At 36.1% G+C, this 21,355-nt stretch overlaps 2 protein-coding genes and 1 non-coding gene across 3 annotated transcripts in view; 2 read left to right on the top strand and 1 right to left on the bottom strand.

Annotated features, from left to right (window-relative positions):
• Positions 1–7,061: 7,061 nt before the first annotated feature.
• CLEC2B (C-type lectin domain family 2, member B) overlaps positions 7,062–21,355 on the top strand; it is a 50,641-nt gene continuing 36,347 nt past the window's right edge. Inside the window, exons 1-2 of the mRNA XM_014543818.1 lie at positions 7,062–7,179; positions 7,775–7,975. Of these exons, the coding sequence (XP_014399304.1) occupies positions 7,903–7,975 (73 nt within the window). The 5' untranslated portion in view covers positions 7,062–7,179; positions 7,775–7,902. The remainder of the gene's footprint in view (positions 7,180–7,774; positions 7,976–21,355) is intronic.
• On the top strand, positions 13,282–17,969 carry LOC102253295. Its single transcript, XR_001363101.1, has 3 exons — positions 13,282–13,456; positions 15,102–15,205; positions 16,871–17,969. It is a non-coding gene; the product is annotated as an uncharacterized LOC102253295 (transcript).
• KLRF2 (killer cell lectin-like receptor subfamily F, member 2) overlaps positions 20,212–21,355 on the bottom strand; it is a 10,903-nt gene continuing 9,759 nt past the window's right edge. Inside the window, exon 6 of the mRNA XM_005871346.2 lies at positions 20,212–20,457. Coding sequence (XP_005871408.2) covers positions 20,340–20,457 — 118 coding nt within the window. The 3' untranslated portion in view covers positions 20,212–20,339. The remainder of the gene's footprint in view (positions 20,458–21,355) is intronic.

Consider the following 21,355-nt stretch of genomic DNA (forward strand, 5'->3'; position numbering starts at 1 on the left):
TCACTGATAGGAAAAAGAATATACTTTGTTGGGCCTTGCAAAATATCAACATGACAAGAGCTCTTTCCAAAAAAATTCTCTTTACAATTCTTTCTCCCATATTTCTGAAGAAGGAATATTACTGTGAATAAAGAGCTGCATTTTATAATAAGTGGGTCAGTTTATTAAGAGGATAAAACAATCCTAATTGTGTGTGCATTTAATAAGATAAATGTAATATACATGAAACAAAAACTTAAAAGAAGAGGAAGAAAAACACAATTATATTTTGTCACTTTAATTCCCCTTTCTCAGAAATTGATAGAATAATAGTAATTTATAAAACAAGAATATTGAACAACATTATCAACCAAATTTAACTCATATTTATAGAACACTTCACCTAACAGTAGCAGAGTTATTTTTTTTCAAGTTTATACAAAAACAATTAAGACAAAATATATCTGGACAATAAAAGACTAAGTGAACTTCAATTTTTTAAAAGTACTTCTCTGACCACAACAGAATGAACTAGGAACCAAGCACATGGTATCTGGAAAATTGGTATATGTCAAGAATGTAAAAACCTTCAAATGAACCCACAAGGGAAAAAAAAGAAATCATAAGGAATGTTAGTGCATTTCAAATTGAATAAAGATGAACACAATATGTTGTATTGTGAGTTGAAGTGAAAGTAAAGCACAGGAGGGAACAGAAAGCAATAAACTGCTATGTAAGAAAAAAAGCCACAAATTAATATAGGCATTTACATTTAAAAGGTGAAAGAAATAAGAGAAAAATGCACCTAATGTAAAAAAGAAGAAAGAGTAAAAAAAAATGTAAAAATAATAAATGAAAGAGAAGAGAGAAAAACAAAAGGAAATAGTATGTAAATATTACCAGGTGCTTTGAAAAGATTAATAAAATGGATGAACATCTAGACAGATTGGTCAGCAAACTAGGATTAGAATGCAACTTTCCCAGCTGATAAACAGTATCTACAAAATACTACAGCTGAGATATTTTATAGCAGAAGACATTTGCCTCATAAGATTGGGAATATTACAAGAATAAACAACCTCCTTCCTCTATTAAACCTTATGGCAGATGCTGGCCAGTGCAATAATGCAAGAAAGAGCATCAAAAGAAATACTAATTAGAAGAGAAATAAAAGGACTTTTACCCTCATATGGTGTAAACATCTATAGACAAAATCTGAAGCAATCTACAAAATCTATAATAATAAAAGGGTAATATGCTAATTAGACCAATGTCCTTTCAGACGTTCTTCCTTTCGGACAAAGCCACAAGTGGGCGGGGGCTGCGGCAGAGGTGGCAGAGGCAGCAGAGGCCCCCGGCTGCCGCAGTGGTGTGCAGGGGCCTGGGCCAAGGCCCTTGCACGAATTTCGTGCATTGGGCCTCTAGTAGATAATAAAATTGCTGAATGAATAGTTTGACAAAGTTTCACGATGCATGATCAATATATAAATATCAATTGCATTTCTATTTTATAACAACAGATGAATGGAAGTTAAATACAGAATCAATTTCCAGATATAAAAACATGAAATACTGAGGGAAATAACACTAGAAACTATAAAATATTGCTGAGTAAATATTAAAGGTCTAAATAAGTGAAGGAAAAACAATGCTCATAGATGAAGATTGAATGTCATTTAAGTGTCAAATTTCCCCAAATTTATCTATAGATTTGATGCAAACTGAAAAAAAAAATTCTGGTGTTATTTTTTTTTTCTAATAGACAAGCAGATTTTAAAATTTCTAAGAATAGGAAAAGGACTTATAATAATAAAAACATTTTATTAAAAAAGGATGGTAGAGTTCTAGGACCTATAGTACCTGATTTCAAGATTTAACACAAAGCTACAACAATCAAGATCATGTGGCATTGGCATAAGTACAAAAAAATGTATCAATAAAACCAAATAGAATTAAGAAATAGACTCAAACATAGGTCCTGGGATTTTCAACAAAATTGACAGACTACAAAATATAGTCTTTTAGCAAATGGTCCTAGAACAATTGGATATCCATATGTTAGAATTTTAACCCTAATATTTACCTCATACCACAGGCAAAATTTTTCTAAGTGAATAAAACACTTAAATATAAGAGCTAAAACTACAAAATACCCAGAAAAGAACAGAGGGAAAGCTTTGATACGTTAAATTAGACTAAGATTTCATATAAAAGGCACATAATTCATAAAACATGGAAAAGTGATAAATTTGACTTTATTAAAATAAAATACTTTTATCATTCTAAACAAACATCATTTTAAGAAAAATGAAAAGTTGATTCACAGGCTGGGACACAGCATTTGCAAAACATATATAGGATGAGGTAATTGTATCTAAATACATAAAGAACTCTTACAACTCAGTAAGAGATAACCCAATTAAAAATTGATAGAGTATTAAACATGTCATCAAAGATGATACCTAAATGACAAGGACATAAAAGATGCAAAACACAATTAGTCATTACAGGAATGTAAACTCACACAATATGAGAGAGCAACATAACTCCATTAGAATAGCTAAAATTTAAAAAGAGCTTAACAAAAGTGTTGAGTTGTGGAGCATCTGAAGCTTCCATACATTGCTGGTGGGAACTGAAAATTTTCCCATTTTGAAAACCATTTTGGCAGTTTTTATCTACATATATAAAAGCCCAGAGACCAGATGGCGGAACAACCAGAATGACCAGAATGACTGGTGGCTATGATGTGCACTGTGGCAGCCAACCAGCCTGATCTGGGCCCCAATCGGCCCCCCACCCTGCCCCCAGCCGGCCCAGCCCTGGATAGGTCCCCAACACCCCAATCAGGGTGGGTGGACCAGACACCACCCATGCACAAATTCTTGCACCCAGCCTCTAGTATTTTTATAAAGCTAAATATGTACATACTTAATGATGCCACCATCCCACTTCTGGGAATTTATCCAAAAGAAATCAAACATATGTTCATGAAAAGACTTGTTATGAAATGTACAGAAAAGATTCCTAATAGTCAAGCACAGAAAATAAAAGTATATCATGTGATGATTGGTAGGTAATATATGATACAAACACAAAATGAGAATACTACTCAGAAAGAAAAAAGAATGAACTACTATATGCACAACTTTGAAAAATATTAAAAGCATTATTAAAAGTGAAATAAGCCAGATGCTAACACTATATACTATATTATTCCATTTATATGAAATTCTAGGCAAGACAAAACTATATGATGTAATATAAATGACTTCTTGCTAAGAGCCAGGTATGATATGATATTCATACAGAACAGCTTGCAGCTCTTAGTTATGTTATATGAGAAAACTTTAGGATATATTGTTAAAAAAACAAGAAGGTACATACATGTGCATTATACGTTAACATTTGTATAATAAAATATATATACCCATATCTGAATATATATACACACACACATACTAGAGGCCCAGGGCATGAAAATTCATGCACTGGAGGGGGGGTCCCTCAGCCCAGCCTGCCCCCTCTCAAAGTCCGGGAGCCCTCAGGGGCAGGAGGCGACCTGGCGATCAGGGGAAGGTGATGCCCCATCACACCTCTGTTGCTGCCACTGCAGGCAAGCCTCGGCCGGCCTTGGTTAACTGAGCCTTGGACAGCCCTGGGTGGCTGGGAAGCCACCATCCGAGGCTTGCCTGCGCCTCAGCCCAGCCCTGGACAGCTGGGGAAGCTGAGGAGACTAAGTGCCACCATCTTGTGGCTGTGGGCGCTGCCATATTTGAGGGCGGGGCAGTCAATTAGCATATGGCAGCCTGAAAACAGCCCTCAGTCCCTCACTCAGGCTGGCCAGGCACCCAAGCGGGACCCCTGCCCTGATCCGGGACACCCTTCAGGGCAAACCAGCCGGCCCCCACCTGTGCACCAGGCCTCTATCCTATATAGTAAAAGGGTAATATGCAAACTGGCCCTAACAGCAGAAAGACTGGGAATGACTGGTCACTATGACACACACTGACCATCAGGGGGCAGACGCTCAATGCATGTGCACTCTCACATGGAGGAGCTCTGCTCAGCCCCAAGCCAGGCTGATGGCTGCCAGTACAGTGGTGGTGGTGGGAGCCTCTCCTGCCTCCTCAGCAGCGCTAAGGATGTCCAACTGCAGCTTAGGTCTGCTCCCCACTGGCAAGTGGACATCCCCTGAGGGCTGCCGGGCTGCCAGAGGGATGTCTGATTGCCAGCTTAGGCCCAATCCCCTGAGGAGCAGGCCTCAGCCAGCAGATGGTCATCCCCCGAGGGGTCCCAGACTGTGAGAGGGCACAGGCAGGGCTGAGGGACCCCCCCCCAAGTGCACAAATTTTTGTGCACCTGGCCTCTAGTCAAATATATTTGGGCATATAATCAAATATATTTGAATATATATATTTGCCTCTAACATTTACAGAGACTGAGGCCAGAAAGCAAATTGAAGCTCACATCTCCTGTATTTAAATATTCACTTTTATAATTCAAGCCAACATAATTTTATATTCTATCCTATTTGGATAAATATAACTTCATAACCATGAAATTTAAAAGTATATAAAAAAGAGCATAAGAGTGATAGAGGAGAATGTGTTATTTTGCTTTCTTTTTATAAAGCAGGAAATCAAGATATTTGTCCTGTATAGAACAAGAATTAGACTTTAAGTATGCTGTTTAATTATAGAGGTAACCACTGGAAATATATATTATATGGAATTGGATAAGGAGAAGTAGGGTTGGTGTTTCCACTCACCCTCAGTTATCAATAAGAAATTTAACATATAACATATAAAAAATAATATAAACATGTTACTTGATTAACCACCAGAAAAACTAAAAAGAATAACAGGACTTCAGTCTTCATTTTGTTTTTATTTATTTTATTTTAAACACATTTTATTTCATTGACAATTTTTTTGAAACAAAATTTTCAAAAGCAAAAAGCACAACAAGTTGCCAGTCTTTTAGATATCCTATCAGTTAATGCACTATTTCTTTTGGTACATTTTGTGTTGTAAAAGGTCGGTATACTTCTATTCCAATATGAGCCCAACCCAGATAGCATGTGTCAGATTATTTATTAACCAATAATAAAGCACAGAGCAAAGTACCCACAGTCAGCCAAAAGAGCCATAAATATGTTGGCATATTTAAATTGAACAGATCAGGCAGGGTAAAAGCAAAGTTACATGTGTGGATTATAGAAAAATAATGTATGTATAAAGCAACTTCGATATGTGTATTACATCAATGCTAATTGAGAATCTAAAATGTAGAAAATAGCCTGAACATCTTTGTTTCTGGTCATTCCATGACTATTCTTCCCAGGAAATAGAGTGGGGAGTCACTGCTTTGATGTTACCCTAGAAATTGAAGTGAACCAAATAATCCATATTTTTGAAGTGTAACCAAAGAATTCATAGCATTCGGACAAGCCACCAGGACCTAGGAATACAATATAAGTATTTTATGGTGATGTTCACTATTCCCACATATAATTTTACAGAAATGAATAGAGGGATGACTCTGCACAGAAAGCAAGAGGTATGCACAGATTTGGGCCTATTTATATATATTCATATCCAGAGAGAAATGCTGACTCTCATTCACTATGAAAGTGTATCAGTGATATAACTAATTCATGAATTAAATATGTAAATTTTAGAAAAACCAATCAGAAAGGATATATGCACCCCTATGTTCATTGAAGCACAATTTACAATAGCTAAGATTTGGAAACAGCCTAAGTACTCATCAGTAGATGAGTGGATTAAAAAACTGTGGTACATCTACACAGCGGAATACTACGCTTCTGTAAAAAGAAGGAATTCTTACCATTTGCAACAGCATGGATGGACCTGGAGACCATTATGCTAAGCGAAATAAGCCAGTGGGAGAAAGATAAATATCACATGATCTCACTCATTTGTGGGATATAATGAACAACATAAACTGATGAACAAAAATAGATCCAGAGACATAGAAGCATCTAATGGATTGTCAAACTTCAGGAGGAGGGGGAGGAGGAGGAGTAAGAAATCAACCAAAGGACTTGTATGCATGCATATAAGCATAACCAATGGACACAGACAGTAGGGGAGTGAAGGCATGTGCTAAGGGGGGGGGAGAGGTCAATGGAGGAAAAAGGAGACATAGGTAATACTTTCAACAATAAAGAATTTAAATTTTAAAAAACATGTACATTTTAAAAAACAATATAGTTTCATACACAAAATGATCTGCAAGGCATATAGTTCTATTTTAACTCACATGTACATAAGCAGATTTTAAAGCGATAAAAATGTCCCTAATTCTATGTGTAGATAGAATAGATAGATGAAGATAGATTAGATAGATGATAGAGAGATAGATAGATAGATAGATAGATAGATAGATAGATATTTCACATAAATGCCAGGCATCATCATTTTAGGCATTCTCCATGTACTATCTCATGTGATCACTGTAATATTTATACAAGGGAAGGACAGTCTTGCTCTGAATTTTACAGAAAAGAAAACTGAGCAACAGAATTTAGGCAACTTTCTAAAGGTCTCACAAGTAATAAATGCTGAACCTTCATAGACTGAATATGGTGTGTGTATAATTATTATGATTGTGTATAGGTTGTCTATAAAAATGAGAAATAATTCCAAGAAATAGCATGGAGTCCTATAATAATATGAATTCTACTCTCCATGTGTAGCACTCAAAATGCCACTTAGCATGTTTTTCTTGCCTGAGGATAAAAATATTTTGCTGATTTCATGATACTCTTTTTATGAATGAGCCTATTTTTTTCCCTTCCTGAAACTAACTAGTCTACTTTCATCTCTGATCAAAACAAGTATGAGTTTGAATCTATTTTGTTTGTCCATTAACATTCAGTTAGTCATATGTTAGTAATGTACTTTTTTCGTACTGCCATCCTTTCAGAACTAGTAACAACAGGCTAGAATCCTGGATAAGTACGTTTCACTGAGTGAGTGAAAAACAAAAAAACAAAACACAGGACAGCTTAAGAATGCTGACAATCTACTTATAGAGGAAAACTACTAAAGTAAGCGAGGTGGGGGCAGCATTTCTGTAAAGTAATAAAAGATTTAGGAGAACATGTAGAGTATTATACCTGCAAGAGAGGGCACAAGCTGGTGGATGAAGACAGCTGGAGTGAATTTCATGGTATGTGTATTACAGCCCAATATAAATGTTTTTTAAAAGTTCCTTTACAGATAAGAAGTTGGTGACCACAGATTTGTCCCATTTTATAACCAAGATTGCTTTCCCTGTCTCAACCTGCAGAGCCCAAGGATGGGAAGAAACAGCTCACATCTGGCTAACGTGAATAAATGTATTCCTACGTGATTGAGCATATGCCCTCTCTTGCAGATGTCATGTTGTTTGTTTTTTGCTATTTTCTGGAGCAAGTTGTATAGTGCAAGCATTAGCTATTACTTGAAAGTTTCGTAGATTTACTCTATTTTAATTACTGTTACTGGAGGCTGTGGTTCTTCAGTGGTGTTTCAGGAAAAGAATTCCAGGGACATTCACAAGGGAGTTTAGTGATAGTGGCAAGATTTATTAGAGCAAAAGGTGACCACTCAGAGTGACAGTACACACTCGGAGAGGCAGAGAGCAGGCATACTATAGGGTAGTGGCTACCTCACGGTCCCGGCTAAGCTTCCATATACCATATATTTCCTTCTTTGGGGCAGGGCGGGGCGAGGCGGGGCGGGAAGAATAGGCTTTCTTTCAAACGATCCAATCTCTTTCCTAGACTTTCCCAGGCTAGTACGCTCTCCGTTTTATGGTCACCATTTTGGCTCCTATTGCTGCCTCATTGGCTTCTTCCTCCCAGTGAAAGAGCTGGCTCCTTCTTCCTCGCTGTTTTGTTTTCCTGCGTCCATGCCACCCAGCTCACACCTCGATGGGCTGCAACGCTGTTTTCCTGCCTGCAGGATGCCGGGTTTTCCCTCAGGTGAGTGGGAAACTGTTTCCTGGTTTAGGCTTAGTTTGCTTTCTTCTCTTTTGTTTTTAACTGTCTACGCTGACAATTACTATTTCAGTATCTGTAATATGTATGTCAATTATTTCTTTTTTTCACATCAGATATTTGGCATTTTGCATTTTGAAAAACCGTATCATCTTTTATATTTTAGTTGAGAAATGTTTTGGTGTTTTAATGTACTCGTACGGCCATAACACATTCAACTTCTTCCCCTTATTGCTTACAGTATAAAAAAAAACAATGTATCCTATACTTAAGTTCTTCTGTCATGTGACCTTATAACTGTCCTCTCTTTCCAATGTTTGATGTTTATAAATTTGTACATATCTTATAGACATTTGTCTGATCATAGTCCTATTGATGACCCTTATACTTTCTTGATTACGATCCCCATTCACACTATTTCCGGCTTTGGAAATAACCTTGCCTTTCCTCCCGCCTTACAAATCTAAGTGATCTCCTCACCCCTCACCCCATCTGAACTGCTCTAGCAATCATTGCCACTTACCTTCTTTGCACTCTGTAAGGCCATTGTATCCTTTACTGCTTTAAGAATTAGATGCTTTTTATGTTAAGTTTGTGAGGCCCGAATTTATTTCTATTTAAAAATGCTCAAGAGACTTTTAAAAGGCCCATAGGCATCCAGGTTTAATTTAAGATCATCCTGAGGTGGTGTTCATCAGTTCCTTCTTTACTGAGGCATCAATTTGATCCTTATTAATGAAATACCTTGAAAATTCTAGTTGGATCATGGTGATTTTCTGTGACTCCCAGTATCTTTCATATATGGCCATCCTTTCCCAAACAATGAAAAATGTAATACCAGAAATAATCATGAAACATCCATAGATTCTACTTGAATATCTTCTCTGCATTATTCTTTGCCACCAAGCCCAATGATTATCAATATGAGTAGCAGAGATCATGATGAATGTCACCTGCAAAGACTGGTTTTAAATGAAGCTCTTTCAGAATAGAAACCCTTCAAGACAAAACACCAAGAGGTAGATGCTTTTAATGAGAACTTCTGGACCGAATATTATGGAAGAACTAGAGGCCCAGTGCATTACAATCGTGCACTGGGGGGTGGGGGTGGGGCATCCCTCAGCCCGGCCTGCACCTTCTTGCAGTCTGGGACCCCTTGGGGGATGTCCAACTGCCAGCTTAGGCCCACTCAGACATCTCCCGAGGGGTCCTTAGTGCTGCCTCAGAGACAGGAGAAACTCTCGCTACTGCCGGTGCTTGCCAGCCGTGAGCCCAGCTTCTGGCTGAGTGGTGCTCCCCCTGTGGGTGCACACTGACCACCAGGGAGCAGCTCCTGCATTAAATGTCTGGTGGTCAGTGTGCATCATAGCAACTGGTTGTTCTGTTGTTCAGTCAATTTGCATATTAGAGTTTTATTATATAGGATAAATGAATAATAAATATCCAGTATGGGTTTCTCTGGAAATTTTATTATAAATGTTAATTTTATTTTTTTGCAGTTCACAAGTTGAAGATTTTTGCATTCGTAGCTTTTATTGTTGTTGTTGTTGTTGCTATTATTGCAGTGGTCATTAAAGGTGAGTGGCTTAATTCATAAACTTTCTATGGCTACTTATGCTCAGCAGGCATTTATATCTTTTATATTTCAAGCTTAATTCAAAATCTCTCAGTTTGGGAGCAATAAATTGCTTTGTAGAGATTTGTCCTCAGGTTCCTACCAATTCAGCAGGTTTTATAGTTATCTTCTCAACTGTATTGTAGTTCTTGATCTTGGAGTAAAATAATCATAAATTCTCAGATGACCTCCAGATAGCCATAGCAATAACTATTTTTTAAATTAATATGTTGTTATTGATTTTAGAGAGGAAGGGAGAAGGAAAGAGAGAAATAGAAACATTAATGAGAGAAAAACATTAATCACTGCCTCCTGCATGCCCCCTACTGCAGATCGAGCCCACATCCCAGGCGTGTGCCATGACCAGGAATTGAACTGGTGACCTGTTGGTGCATGGGATGCTTAGCCAACTGAGTCACACTGGGAAGGCAATAACTTTTTTTGAATTGAGAGTACTTTGTGTGACTTAAAGAACTAAGGTTAAATACATTTTAAAATATTTAATTCTGACAAGACTATGAAATAGGTATAATTATGAAATCCATTTACATATAAAGAGATAGAGGCCAGAGTGAATAAGTAGCCCCTTAGAAATAAATTCCAGGGCCAAAATTGTGACTCTGGTACAATTCCTAATATTGTCACCACCATGCAGCACTCCTCCATAATTGCAGTATATCTTTACTCTAATTTATTTTGGATCAAGAGTAAGTAATATTACTAACAGTTGTTCTATGAAATATTTGTTTATTTTTATCCTACTATGTTGAAAGGAAAACTACAAAATAATCACATAAGTAATGTTGCAAAATTTTTTCTGTTTGAGTAGATTTTTAAAAAGGAAGACATTCATTTTTTTCTGGGTATTATGGGTCTATTTTGTGAAAAGAATACAAGGTAGATTTTTATTCCTGAGGTAGGGCCTAATCGTTTTCAGTACTTGATTGTCTCTATGCATGTTTTGCTTAATTTAGCACTTAAAGTACAATAGTTTATACTCTTGGTTCTTGTTTCCTTTGTCATTTCCAAGAGTACTGGATATGCTTCTTGCTCACAGTCTCCTCTGTTACTATAGAGTCCTAGGAGTTCAATGTCATCGATTTAAACATCTGCAATTCAAATATTTGGAGAAAAGGGTTTCTATGGAGATGTCTTTATATCATTGCTTATTTGATTAATTTAATTTTTAAAAGTGTTGAAAAAATATATATATTTTAATTAAATCTTTACTGTTGAAAGTATTATATATGTCCCCTTTTTCCCCCATTGACCCCTTCGAGTCTGCCCCCACCCCCGTAGATGGCCTTTAAAAAAAATTCTTTATTGTTGAAAGTATTACATATGTCTCCTTTTTCCCCCATTGACCCTTCCGCAGCCACTCCCACCCTTCAGCACATGCCCCCACAACCCCGTGTCCATGTCCACTGGTTATGCTTATATTCATGCATTTGTCCTTTGGTTGATTTCTACCCTCTCCTCTTACCCTACCCTGCCTTCCCTCTGAGGTTTGACGGTCTGTTTGATGCTTCTGTCTCTGGATCTATTTTTGTTCATCAGTTTATGTTGTTCATTATATTCCACAAATGAGTGAGATCATGTGATATTTATCTTTCTCGTTCCTTTTTCTCCACATCCTCTCCAGCACTTGTCGTTTGTTGATTTGTTGATGATAGCCATTCTGACAGGTGTGAGATGGTACCTCATTGTTGTTTTGATTTGCATCTCTCGGATGATTAGTGACTTTGAGCATGTTTTCATATGTCTCTTGGCTTTCTGAATGTCCTCTTTTGAAAGGTGTCTATTTAGATCCTTTGCCCATTTTTTGATTGGATTGTTTATCTTCTTTTTGTTAAGTTGTATGAGTTCCCTATAAATTTTGGAGATTAGGCCCTTATCAGATATGACGTTGGCAAATATGTTTTCCCACGCAGTGGGTTTTCTTGTTGTTTTGTTGATGGTTTCTTTTGCTGTGCAGAAGCTTTTTATTTTGATGTAGTCCCATTTGTTCATTTTCTCTTTAGTTTCAACTGCCCTAGGAGCTGTATCAGTGAAGAAATTGCTTTGGCATATGTCTGAGATTTTGTTGCCTTTGGATTCTTCTAGAATTTTTATGGTTTCCTGTCGTACATTTAAGTCCTTTATCCATTTTGAGTTTATTTTTGTGTATGGTGTAAGTTGGTGGTCTAGTTTCATTTTCTTGCATATATCTGTCCAATTTTCCCAACACCATTTATTGAAGAGACTATCTTGGCTCCATTGTATGTTCTTGCCTCCTTTGTCAAATATTAATTGAGCATATTGGTTCGGGCCGATTTCTGGGTTCTCTATTCTATTCCATTGATCTATATGTCTGTTCTTGTGCCAGTACCAGGCAGTTTTGAGAACAGTGGCTTTGTAATACAGCTTGATATCTGGTATTGAGATCCCACCTACTTTGTTCTTTCTCAGGATTGCTGCAGCTATTCGGGGTCTTTTTTTATTCCAGATGAATTTTTGGAGAGTTCGTTCTAGATCTGTGAAGTATGCCGTTGGTATTTTAATGGGAAGTGCGTTGAATTTATAGATTGCTTTGGGTAGTATGGACATTTTAATGATGTTGATTCTACCAATCCATGAACACGGTATGTTCTTCCATCTGTTTATGTCTTCCTCTATCTCTTTTGTCAATGACCTGTAGTTTTCTGAGTATAGGTCTTTTACCTCTTTAGTAAGTTTATTCCTAGGTATCTTGATTTTTTTTTGTTGCAATGGTAAATGGGATTATTTTTTAGTTTCTCTTTCTGTGAGCTCATTATTAGTGTATAAAAAAATCCATAGATTTCTGAGTGTTAATTTTGTATCCTGCTACATTGCCAATTCATTTATTAAGTTCAATAGTTTTTTGATGGAGTCTTTAGGGTTTTATATGTATGATATCAAATACAATATATATTATTACCCATCTTTGGTGCCTGGATCCACTTCTGAGTATTAGAAAAAATAAACAAACAAGTAAATAAATAATCATTGCAGAGTGAAGAGAGAAAGCTTTGGAGTTGGCCCTCCATTTGGACATTTACTTGGTTCTTTTTCAGTTCCATTAACTTATTCAAACATTTGGAGGGCATGGACTTTTATTTTAGTCTCATTACTCAGCACCTAACTAAAATCCTGAAACAGTAAATTCTCAAAATAATTTTCAGAGAAATATATTAATTATTATTCTGGTTCCTTTGGCACTGAATATTGTTGAAGTAGAACAAATGTTACAGTAACTCTTATGTTTCAATAGTTTGTTATCATTTATGGTGAGTTTCATTCTATTACTTGGATATCTTCTCTTGTCTATGACCTTCTCATTTCTTTGAGGTAAAATGAATCCTTCATTTCTTACCTTAGTCTTTGAAGCTTACATTATATTTGATTGCTAAATTTTATGCATTGTTTTTGAGAGAATGTCAATATAGACCCTGAGAAGTTATGGGTTCCATTTCTCAAAACAGAAGCCAGGAAAATAAAATACGCTACTTGGCCACTAAATGGTCTTCCTTGTAGACAGAATTGAATTCATTCAATATCCCATAAATGAAGCTAATTTTACAAACCTCAGACCATGGGAGTTAAAAGTAAAATTGATTCACAAGAATGGGTAGAAACACTTTAAAATTTTGATAATTTCTTTCTTCTTTTCAGTATGCATTTTACGGAAAACATCAGAACATCCCCAAACTACAACATGTTTAAGAGAATGGATTGGAGTAGGAGATAAGTGTTTCTATTTTTCTGCAGATACTAAGAATTGAACAGACAGTAAAATATTTTGCAGTTCACAGGGATCAGAACTTGCTCAAATTGATACACCTGGAGATATGGTAAGAAAAGCGGAAAGTTTTCAATCATTTCAGAGTTTAAGCTTGTACAAAAAGAGAATAAAAGTGGCAAAAATTAATACTCAATAATGTAAGTCAGATGATGTTTTAAGCACTGAAACTATGAAGTATTATGCTGAGCAAAATAAGCCAGTCAGAGAAAGACAAGTATCGCATGATCTCACTCATATGTGGAATCTAATGAACAAAATAAACTAATGAACAAAATATATCCAGAGACATAAAAGCATGGAACAGACTGTAGACTCTCAGAGGGAAGGCAGGGGATGATGGGTGCAAAGAGATTAACCAAAGAATTTATATGCATATATGCACAACCAAGGGACACAGACAATAGGGTGGTGAAGGCCTGGGGTAGGGAGCAGATGGGGGCCAAAAGGGTCAGTGGGGGGAAAAAATGGGAAATCTCTAATACTTTTCAACAATAAAGATAAAACAAAACAAAACAAACCTCATTCAATCTTCAACTAATACCTCTGAAGTAAATATTTACATATCCCCATTTAAAGGTGAGGATAATGAAGCACAGATATATTAAGTATCAGTCATTGTCATAGTCATAATTTGTTGAACTTGGATTTGAACACAAGCAAATTATCTAGTGATGGTATGTCTTTAGTCACAATATATATTGCTCAGATAGCTAATATTTTTGTTCAACATTCTTAGATTATTAAATAGATTGTTTTTAATACCTTTACAATGGCATTCTCTCCAGAGTAAACTTGAAACAAACGGAGGATATGAAAATTTAGAGATGAGGATGTGAAGAAAATCCATACAGTTTCAAGAAAGTGAGACAATTAATGGAATAAATGAAAAGGCAGAGAAAGAGGAACTTGGAATTCAGGCCTCAGTGTAACAGCGGAAGTTGTTTGTTGTAAAGAAAAGCTGACTAATCAGTCTGTGGTCCAATAGTTAGGAACCCAGAGAAGAGGGACTAAACTCATCACTCAATATATTTTATTGCAATACATGGTATTCAGAAGTTAGTTTGATTTCTGATTCTATGAGAAAACACAACAGCAACGGCATTTTTATTCTGGTATTTAGTCAAAGTACTTCATTACTGAGTTTTTACTATTTTAACAGTACTTATACTTTCCATTAAACCCCTTCCCCCCTGAAATCTTTCTTCGATGATTTTTGAGAGCAAAGCTGTGCAGAAAACAAAATATAAGCATTAGTTCTCTGTCACCTTTAAAGAACATGCTGAATTAGTTTCTATAAAAACTGCTTAGCTTCTGATTTTGCCATCCAGAAAGATATCATATCATATCAATTTATCACCTTTGTCATTCATTCTGTGACTAAAAGATATTAATGGTTTATGCATTAGAATTAGAAGTTGAAACAGAAGTTACCTCTAAAGACAACTCGAGTCAGGGTAGATCAGAGAGTTTCAGTGACTTGATAAAGTCATTCTACTACTTAGAGACATTTAAGAAACAAGAGCAAAGCAAAAATCTTTTTGGTAAAACTAAACTAAACACGTGCTGTTAGTTGCTGTTGACACCTTAGGGCATGCAAATTAAGATGTAAATCATAAAATCTGGCTGGGGCTAGAAGCATGTTTAGCAATGTGCTCTAAAATATTAAATAGATTATGCCCTGATTTTTGTGAAAGGACTTTTTGAAGAAGCACACAGGAACATCTATGCACTGGATTGGGTTGAGCAGAAAACAAGGAGAGCCTTGGAAATGGACAAATGGTACCACATTCAATGCTTGGTGAGTTTCGAATTTAGTAGGGAAGGTTTTATTCTGGTTGCACAAAAAACTTACATGGTTTGAGTTGTGATATGTGCCCTTTCACACTGAAACATACCCTATAGCAACCCATCTTCTTTCTACCTTGTTAAATGACAGTGAAGTTTTTCATTTTATTTGTTTCTTATTTTATTTTTTCACTGTCAAACTCTTGCTAATCAGCCCTCCTATTGATAATTCAAATTCAACTACTTTGCAAATTCCAACCAACCACTTAAATTTGTACAAGATCTTTCTTATTTAAGTAGAGAACATGTAGTTGTCTTTAACTTTCCAAATGTCCATCATAAGCAACATTATTTATTTATGAAAGCATTTCTTGAGTGAATCTTGTTTCCTCACTTATATCTATTTTACCTACAAGAACTGTACTAATTTTCTTTTGTATACATGTATTCCTCCTTTAATATTTCATTAAGTGCTAGTTAAAATTAAATATTGACATGTGTATGATAAGATAAATTATATTTATTACAAAAAAGGGATAATTTTTGTCAACAACAGAGCAAATTAATAAGAACAACATTATAATTAGTATCTTTGGTTATTGTTTCAGTATGTTTCAAAAGTACCAAATATATGTATAAATCTTATTACTTTCAAAAAGGAACATTAGCTAAAAATATGCCAGGAAACTGCTATTTATTATTTTTCAATTATAGTATATATTCAATATTGACTTGTATTAGTTTTCGATGTATAGCATAGTGGTTAGACAATCATGCACTTTACTGAGTGGCCCCCTGACATATCCAGTACCCACCTCATCCCATATATAGTTATTACAATATTATTGACTGAATTCCCTATGCTATAATTTATATCTCCAAGACTATTCTGTAGCTAGCGATTTATATTTCTTAATTCCTTCACCTTTTTCACCCAGCCCCATAATCCCATTCCACTCTGTCAATTGTCAGTCTGTTTTCTGTATCTATAAGTCTGAGAAAACTGCTTTAAAAAAAATTCCAGAGACCTTTAGATTTAGTGACTCCTGATAGATAGATGATTGATAAATAGAAAATGGATGGATGGATAGATAGATATATAGATAGATAGATGATAGATAGATAGATAGATAGATAGATAGATAGATAGATAGATGATAGATAGAGGTAGATATAGGTAAATGTAATAGAAATAGAGATATATTTATATCATTGACTTTTCCATGTCTGCCTATATCTGTCTTCCTATTGTTCTAAATAATGTTACAGATTACACTAATAATACATTCAATCTTCCATTTCTTTAATGTAACACATATTTTTGTGTAGCATACAGTGATGGGTGAGTATGGATCTCAGTGTCTGGTATAAAGTGTTTCACTGTATTTTTAAAAACATATATTTTTATTGATTTCAGAGAGGAAGGGAGAGGAAGAGAGAGAAACATCAATGATCAGAGAGAATCATTGATCTGCTGCCTCCTGCATGCCCCCTATGGGTATCGAGCCTGCAACCCGGGCATGTGTCCTGACCAGGAATCAAACTGTGACCTCCTGGTTCATAGGTCAATGATCAACCACTGAGCAACACCTGCTGGGAAAAATCACTGTATTCTTAATTTTATTTTTTGTTACAGTTGTAAGTGGTTTTCAAACTGATTTTGTTGTTCCTTTTTTAGGTTTGAAATTGACGGGCATGGATTATTTGCTTTTCTGAATGCTGATGGAGTTTCCAGTTCAAGGGGATTTGTTGATATCAAGTGGATTTGCAGCAAACCTAGATTTTAATAGAGAAAAAACTGGGAAATGACTACCACAGTTTGGGAATAGACTAGCCCTGGCTGGATAGCTCAGTTGATTGGAGCATTGTCCCGTACACCAAAAGGTTGTGGGTTCCTGCTCAGGACAGATACCTAGGTTTCAGGTTAGATTCCAGGTGGGAGCACATTCAGGAGGAAACAGAATGATGTTTCTCTCTTCTCTTTCTCTCTCTCTCAAATCAATAAACAGATCCTCAGGTGAGCATACCAAAAATAAAGTGAAAGACTAAAGTTATTTTTCACTTCTGAGGCTGTGAAAGTGTGGCAGGATAGGAAGAAGTTAGGGAAAACTCCCAACAAGTAAAATGAGGAAGCTGGAGGGGCATCATAGGAGGATAAGTCTCTCGGTCATCTCATCAAAGCCCCCACCTGCAGGCATGATCAAACGGAAACAGTTTATGTCAGAAAAAACTCCTGAGGTGGTCACAGAAATCAAAGCTACAACCCGACCAGTCCAAGATGAAGGAAACATTGACCAGAGAAGAAGATAAAGCGGGGATAAATGGTAATGAAAGAAAGTTTGCCTTGGGATGGTAATCACAATATAATACAGATGATGTACTGTAGAATTGTATTCCTGAATCCTGTATAATTTTATTAACCAATATCACCCCAAAATTAATCTTAAAATGTCACCATTATAATGAAAGCTGACACTATAAGTAGAAGAGGTGGGGTGGTTGAGCGCCATGACACTTCCAAAATGGACCATATTGGGAACAGGAACCCCTCTCAACATGAAGGCGGAGTCAGAATTTGTGCAACAGAGTCCAGAAACAGCCCACCCTTGGAAACACATAAAGTCCCAAGAACTGACTGTCACAGTGTGCAATTCACTCGTGAATTCACTTACATCCGCTCCGGGAAACCAGACCATGGCTCAACCCTGGACCTGTCTCCAGGAACCCGAGTTCTAGATTCTTATTCTCTACCTAAATAAAACTTGCTTTTCTTCTCATTCAGACTCATTTTTTTTTATTCTTTTCTGCATGAGTCAAGGGCCTGGAGGAGCCAGACTATACCAGGGTAGGGCATAGGAACTGGTCAAGTGACAAAAGGAACTAAAAACTCTTGAATGAGCCCAGCCTGTGTAGCTCAGTGGTTGAGCATCGACTTATGAACCAGGAGGTCACAGTTCAATTCCCTGTCAGGGCACATGCCTGGGTTGCAGGCTAGATCCCCAGTAGGAGGCAGCCAACCAGTGATCCTCTCTCATCATTAATGTTTCAATCTCTCCCTCTCCCTTCCTCTCTGAAATCAATAAAAATATATTTTTTTTAAAAATTGAGTGAATGATTACAGTCAAAACCTCATCAATTCAAGACACATAATTGCCCATTAAGTGCACAAGTCAGGAAACTTCTATTAGGTCCAAACAAAATAACAATAAACAATTACATGCAATGATGGTTATGAAAAGCAATGGATCTATATTAATAGACCAGCCAAGACTTAACAGTTTAAAAGTTAGAGACATAGAGAGGAGAGAAAAATGGCGACCAGCAGGAAGGTAGGGAGGGAGAGAGTGTGAGAGTGCAAGGAAGTGATAGAGGAGTGTGTGGACGTGTGTGATGTGTGTGTATGAGCTAGGGACAGTTAGATTCTGCAGGTCTTCTAAGGGGCTGCTAAACCCAGCAGTCTTAGGCGGCGGAGTCCCGCTCCCGGCGCGGACACTCCTGGGCGGCCAGCACAGGCACAGCGACCACGCCATCTTGGGAAACAGAGCTGCTTGAGTAATTAGCATATTATGCTTTTATTATTATAGATACTAACCATAGTAACTTTGATTTTATACTAAAAACAAGGGAAAACCCACCAAGAAGGATCCTAACTCTATAAATAATAATCACTGATAGAATTACACATTAGAATTACAAAGCTTAGACTATAGAATATAAACTAGAATAATGACATTAAAAGTGACCAAACAATAGATTTTTATAAAAATTTAATTTTCCAAGTAAGAGCAAGGAAATAGGATGGGCTTATAACACCTGCCTGGGTATGTCATAAAATTCAAATCCTGCAGAACATTTGAATAATTATAACAAGTCTGTGTTTGTTATATTGGCTTGAGTTTACTTTCCTGCCTAGGTAACTATCATCTGTGTGCACTCACAAGAAGGAATGTGAGTGTAAGTAAAGAGATAGAGTGATAGAGATTCTGGAGAAAAAGGGAATATCTAGGTTATAGGGCAAACACATACAAACAAGTCCTTTCTTAATATCTTTAATGGAGCTTAATTCCTTCATTGTAGTTGAAATTTTCTGATAAATGATAAAAGGAGATTTTTATGAACCCCACCCATCATTCCTTTTATGTAAAAGCAAATGGCTTTAAGTAATCCTGCCAAATGTCAGCATGTAATCAAGTATGGGCATATAACATCTATGCATCATGTTGCAACCAAGAAAATTTGAAAATAGTAATTTTTAGACAATATTGGGCATTACAGGTAGATGTGTTCAATTTGGTTCATAATATAGGTTTTATTTTTATTGTTGGTTCATGGTTACAAGTTAATTTTGTTAATTGCTTAGCAATTTAGAGTAACTCATCCATCTTTTTTTTTTCTTTGAGTCACAGTTAATAGGGTATAAATTCGTGATGATTTAGAATTAACTATACACAACTTCTTGAACTTAAATAACTACCTCACTTATAAGGTGGACACAAACTTTGGTATTTATTTTGTAATATGAATGTGTTTTGAATAAATGAGAGGAAAAATTAGAAACTTTACTTTTTATAGAATTTCAGTCAGAAAACTAAGGGAATAAGACAGTTCTCAATATATTTAAAACAAATTTAATTAAAGGAGAATAAATTCTAAAATCACACTAAAAACAAAATTATATGTTACTACAAATAGACAGCTTATGCTTACAACATCTGAATACTTTATTACCAGCTGAAAGTTTTATTTCTTTTTGATAAAATTGAAAATAGCAACTTGGGGTAAAGGCCCACCATGAAGAAAAAAAATGGCATATCTGTATCTATGTGCCTGGTCTATTAATCTTACCAAATGCTTAGAAAGAGTTAGAGATCAAGGAATAGAACACACATGGGGATTAGGCAGGATTAGAAAAAGATTAAATTTAATTATTTTTTAAACATTAAAGCAATAAGGAATTCTGTTTTCTTGTCTAAAAATAAATTAATATATTTTTTATTTTGAAGTTTTATTTCTGTACAAAATATTTTAAAAATTTATATTTGAGTGAAAATGAAGTAAATTTATCTAAAGAAATGGATAGCCGCTGTTAACATCCATACACATTTCTTCCACTTTCTTATTTAAATGCACAGATTTGCTTTTATTGTTCAGACAACATCTCTCTGGCAAATGCCATTAAATTTGGAGCCACAGTCTTCAGAATACACTTGGTTTCTTGTTGTGACAGCACAGCTCATGCTATCAGTTGGTCCAATCATCGAAAAACTAGGAGATAAAGGGCAGACTTTAGACAATTTATATTATTTATAATGATGATTGTGTTTATTAAAGTCTTCTCCAGCCAAACTTGTACAGGTAACTCCTCAGCAGACAAAATGTTGCCAATGACTGTATTTGGGCACTCTTGATTTGCTTGCTGGTCAAGCTCTCCCCTACCCCTTGAACCTCCAACCAAATGTCTCTCTTATTGGGATAGCATCAGCACTGAAGCTCAAACTCGAAGACTAGAAGCATCCCTGTCTCTTCCTTCCCTCTCCATTCTCGCCTTAAGTATATCAGCAAGTCCCGGATATTCTATCCCAAGATAAATCCTCATATTTATTCACTTCTAATCCAGGCTACTGGTACCTCTTCCATATCTCTGGTCATGGCGTCTAAATGAACTGCAGTTTCAATTTTGTTTCTATATATTAATTTTCCACACGGCAGCATAAATACTGTTCTTTAAAAGGTAATTGGATGCCCTAACCGGTTTGGCTCAGTGGATAGAGCATCGGCATGCAGACTCAAAGGTCCCGGGTTTGATTCCGGTCAAGGGCATGTACCTTGGTTGCGGGCACATCCCCAGTGAGGAGTGTGCAGGAGGCAGCTGATCGATGTTTCTCTCTCATCGATGTTTCAAACTCTCTATCCCTCTCCCTTCCTCTGTAAAAAAATCAATAAAATATATTTTTAAAAAAGGTAATTGGATGTTACAATGGAAGTTTTGGTAAAGACGTAATACATTAATGGGAGTTACAAAGCAGTAACATAGAAAAAAAAAGAATGACTTTTTAAAGTTAAGTAAAACTGTTTTGATAATGTTAACTTCCTTTTTTAACTTCCATAGTGTAACAGGACTCAGAAAATGTGTAGTTAGAATATTTTTGGAGAAAGCTATTTT

Source organism: Myotis brandtii, unplaced genomic scaffold (genome assembly GCF_000412655.1).
Source record: "Myotis brandtii unplaced genomic scaffold, ASM41265v1 scaffold337, whole genome shotgun sequence".
NCBI classification, from domain to species: Eukaryota; Metazoa; Chordata; class Mammalia; order Chiroptera; family Vespertilionidae; genus Myotis; species Myotis brandtii.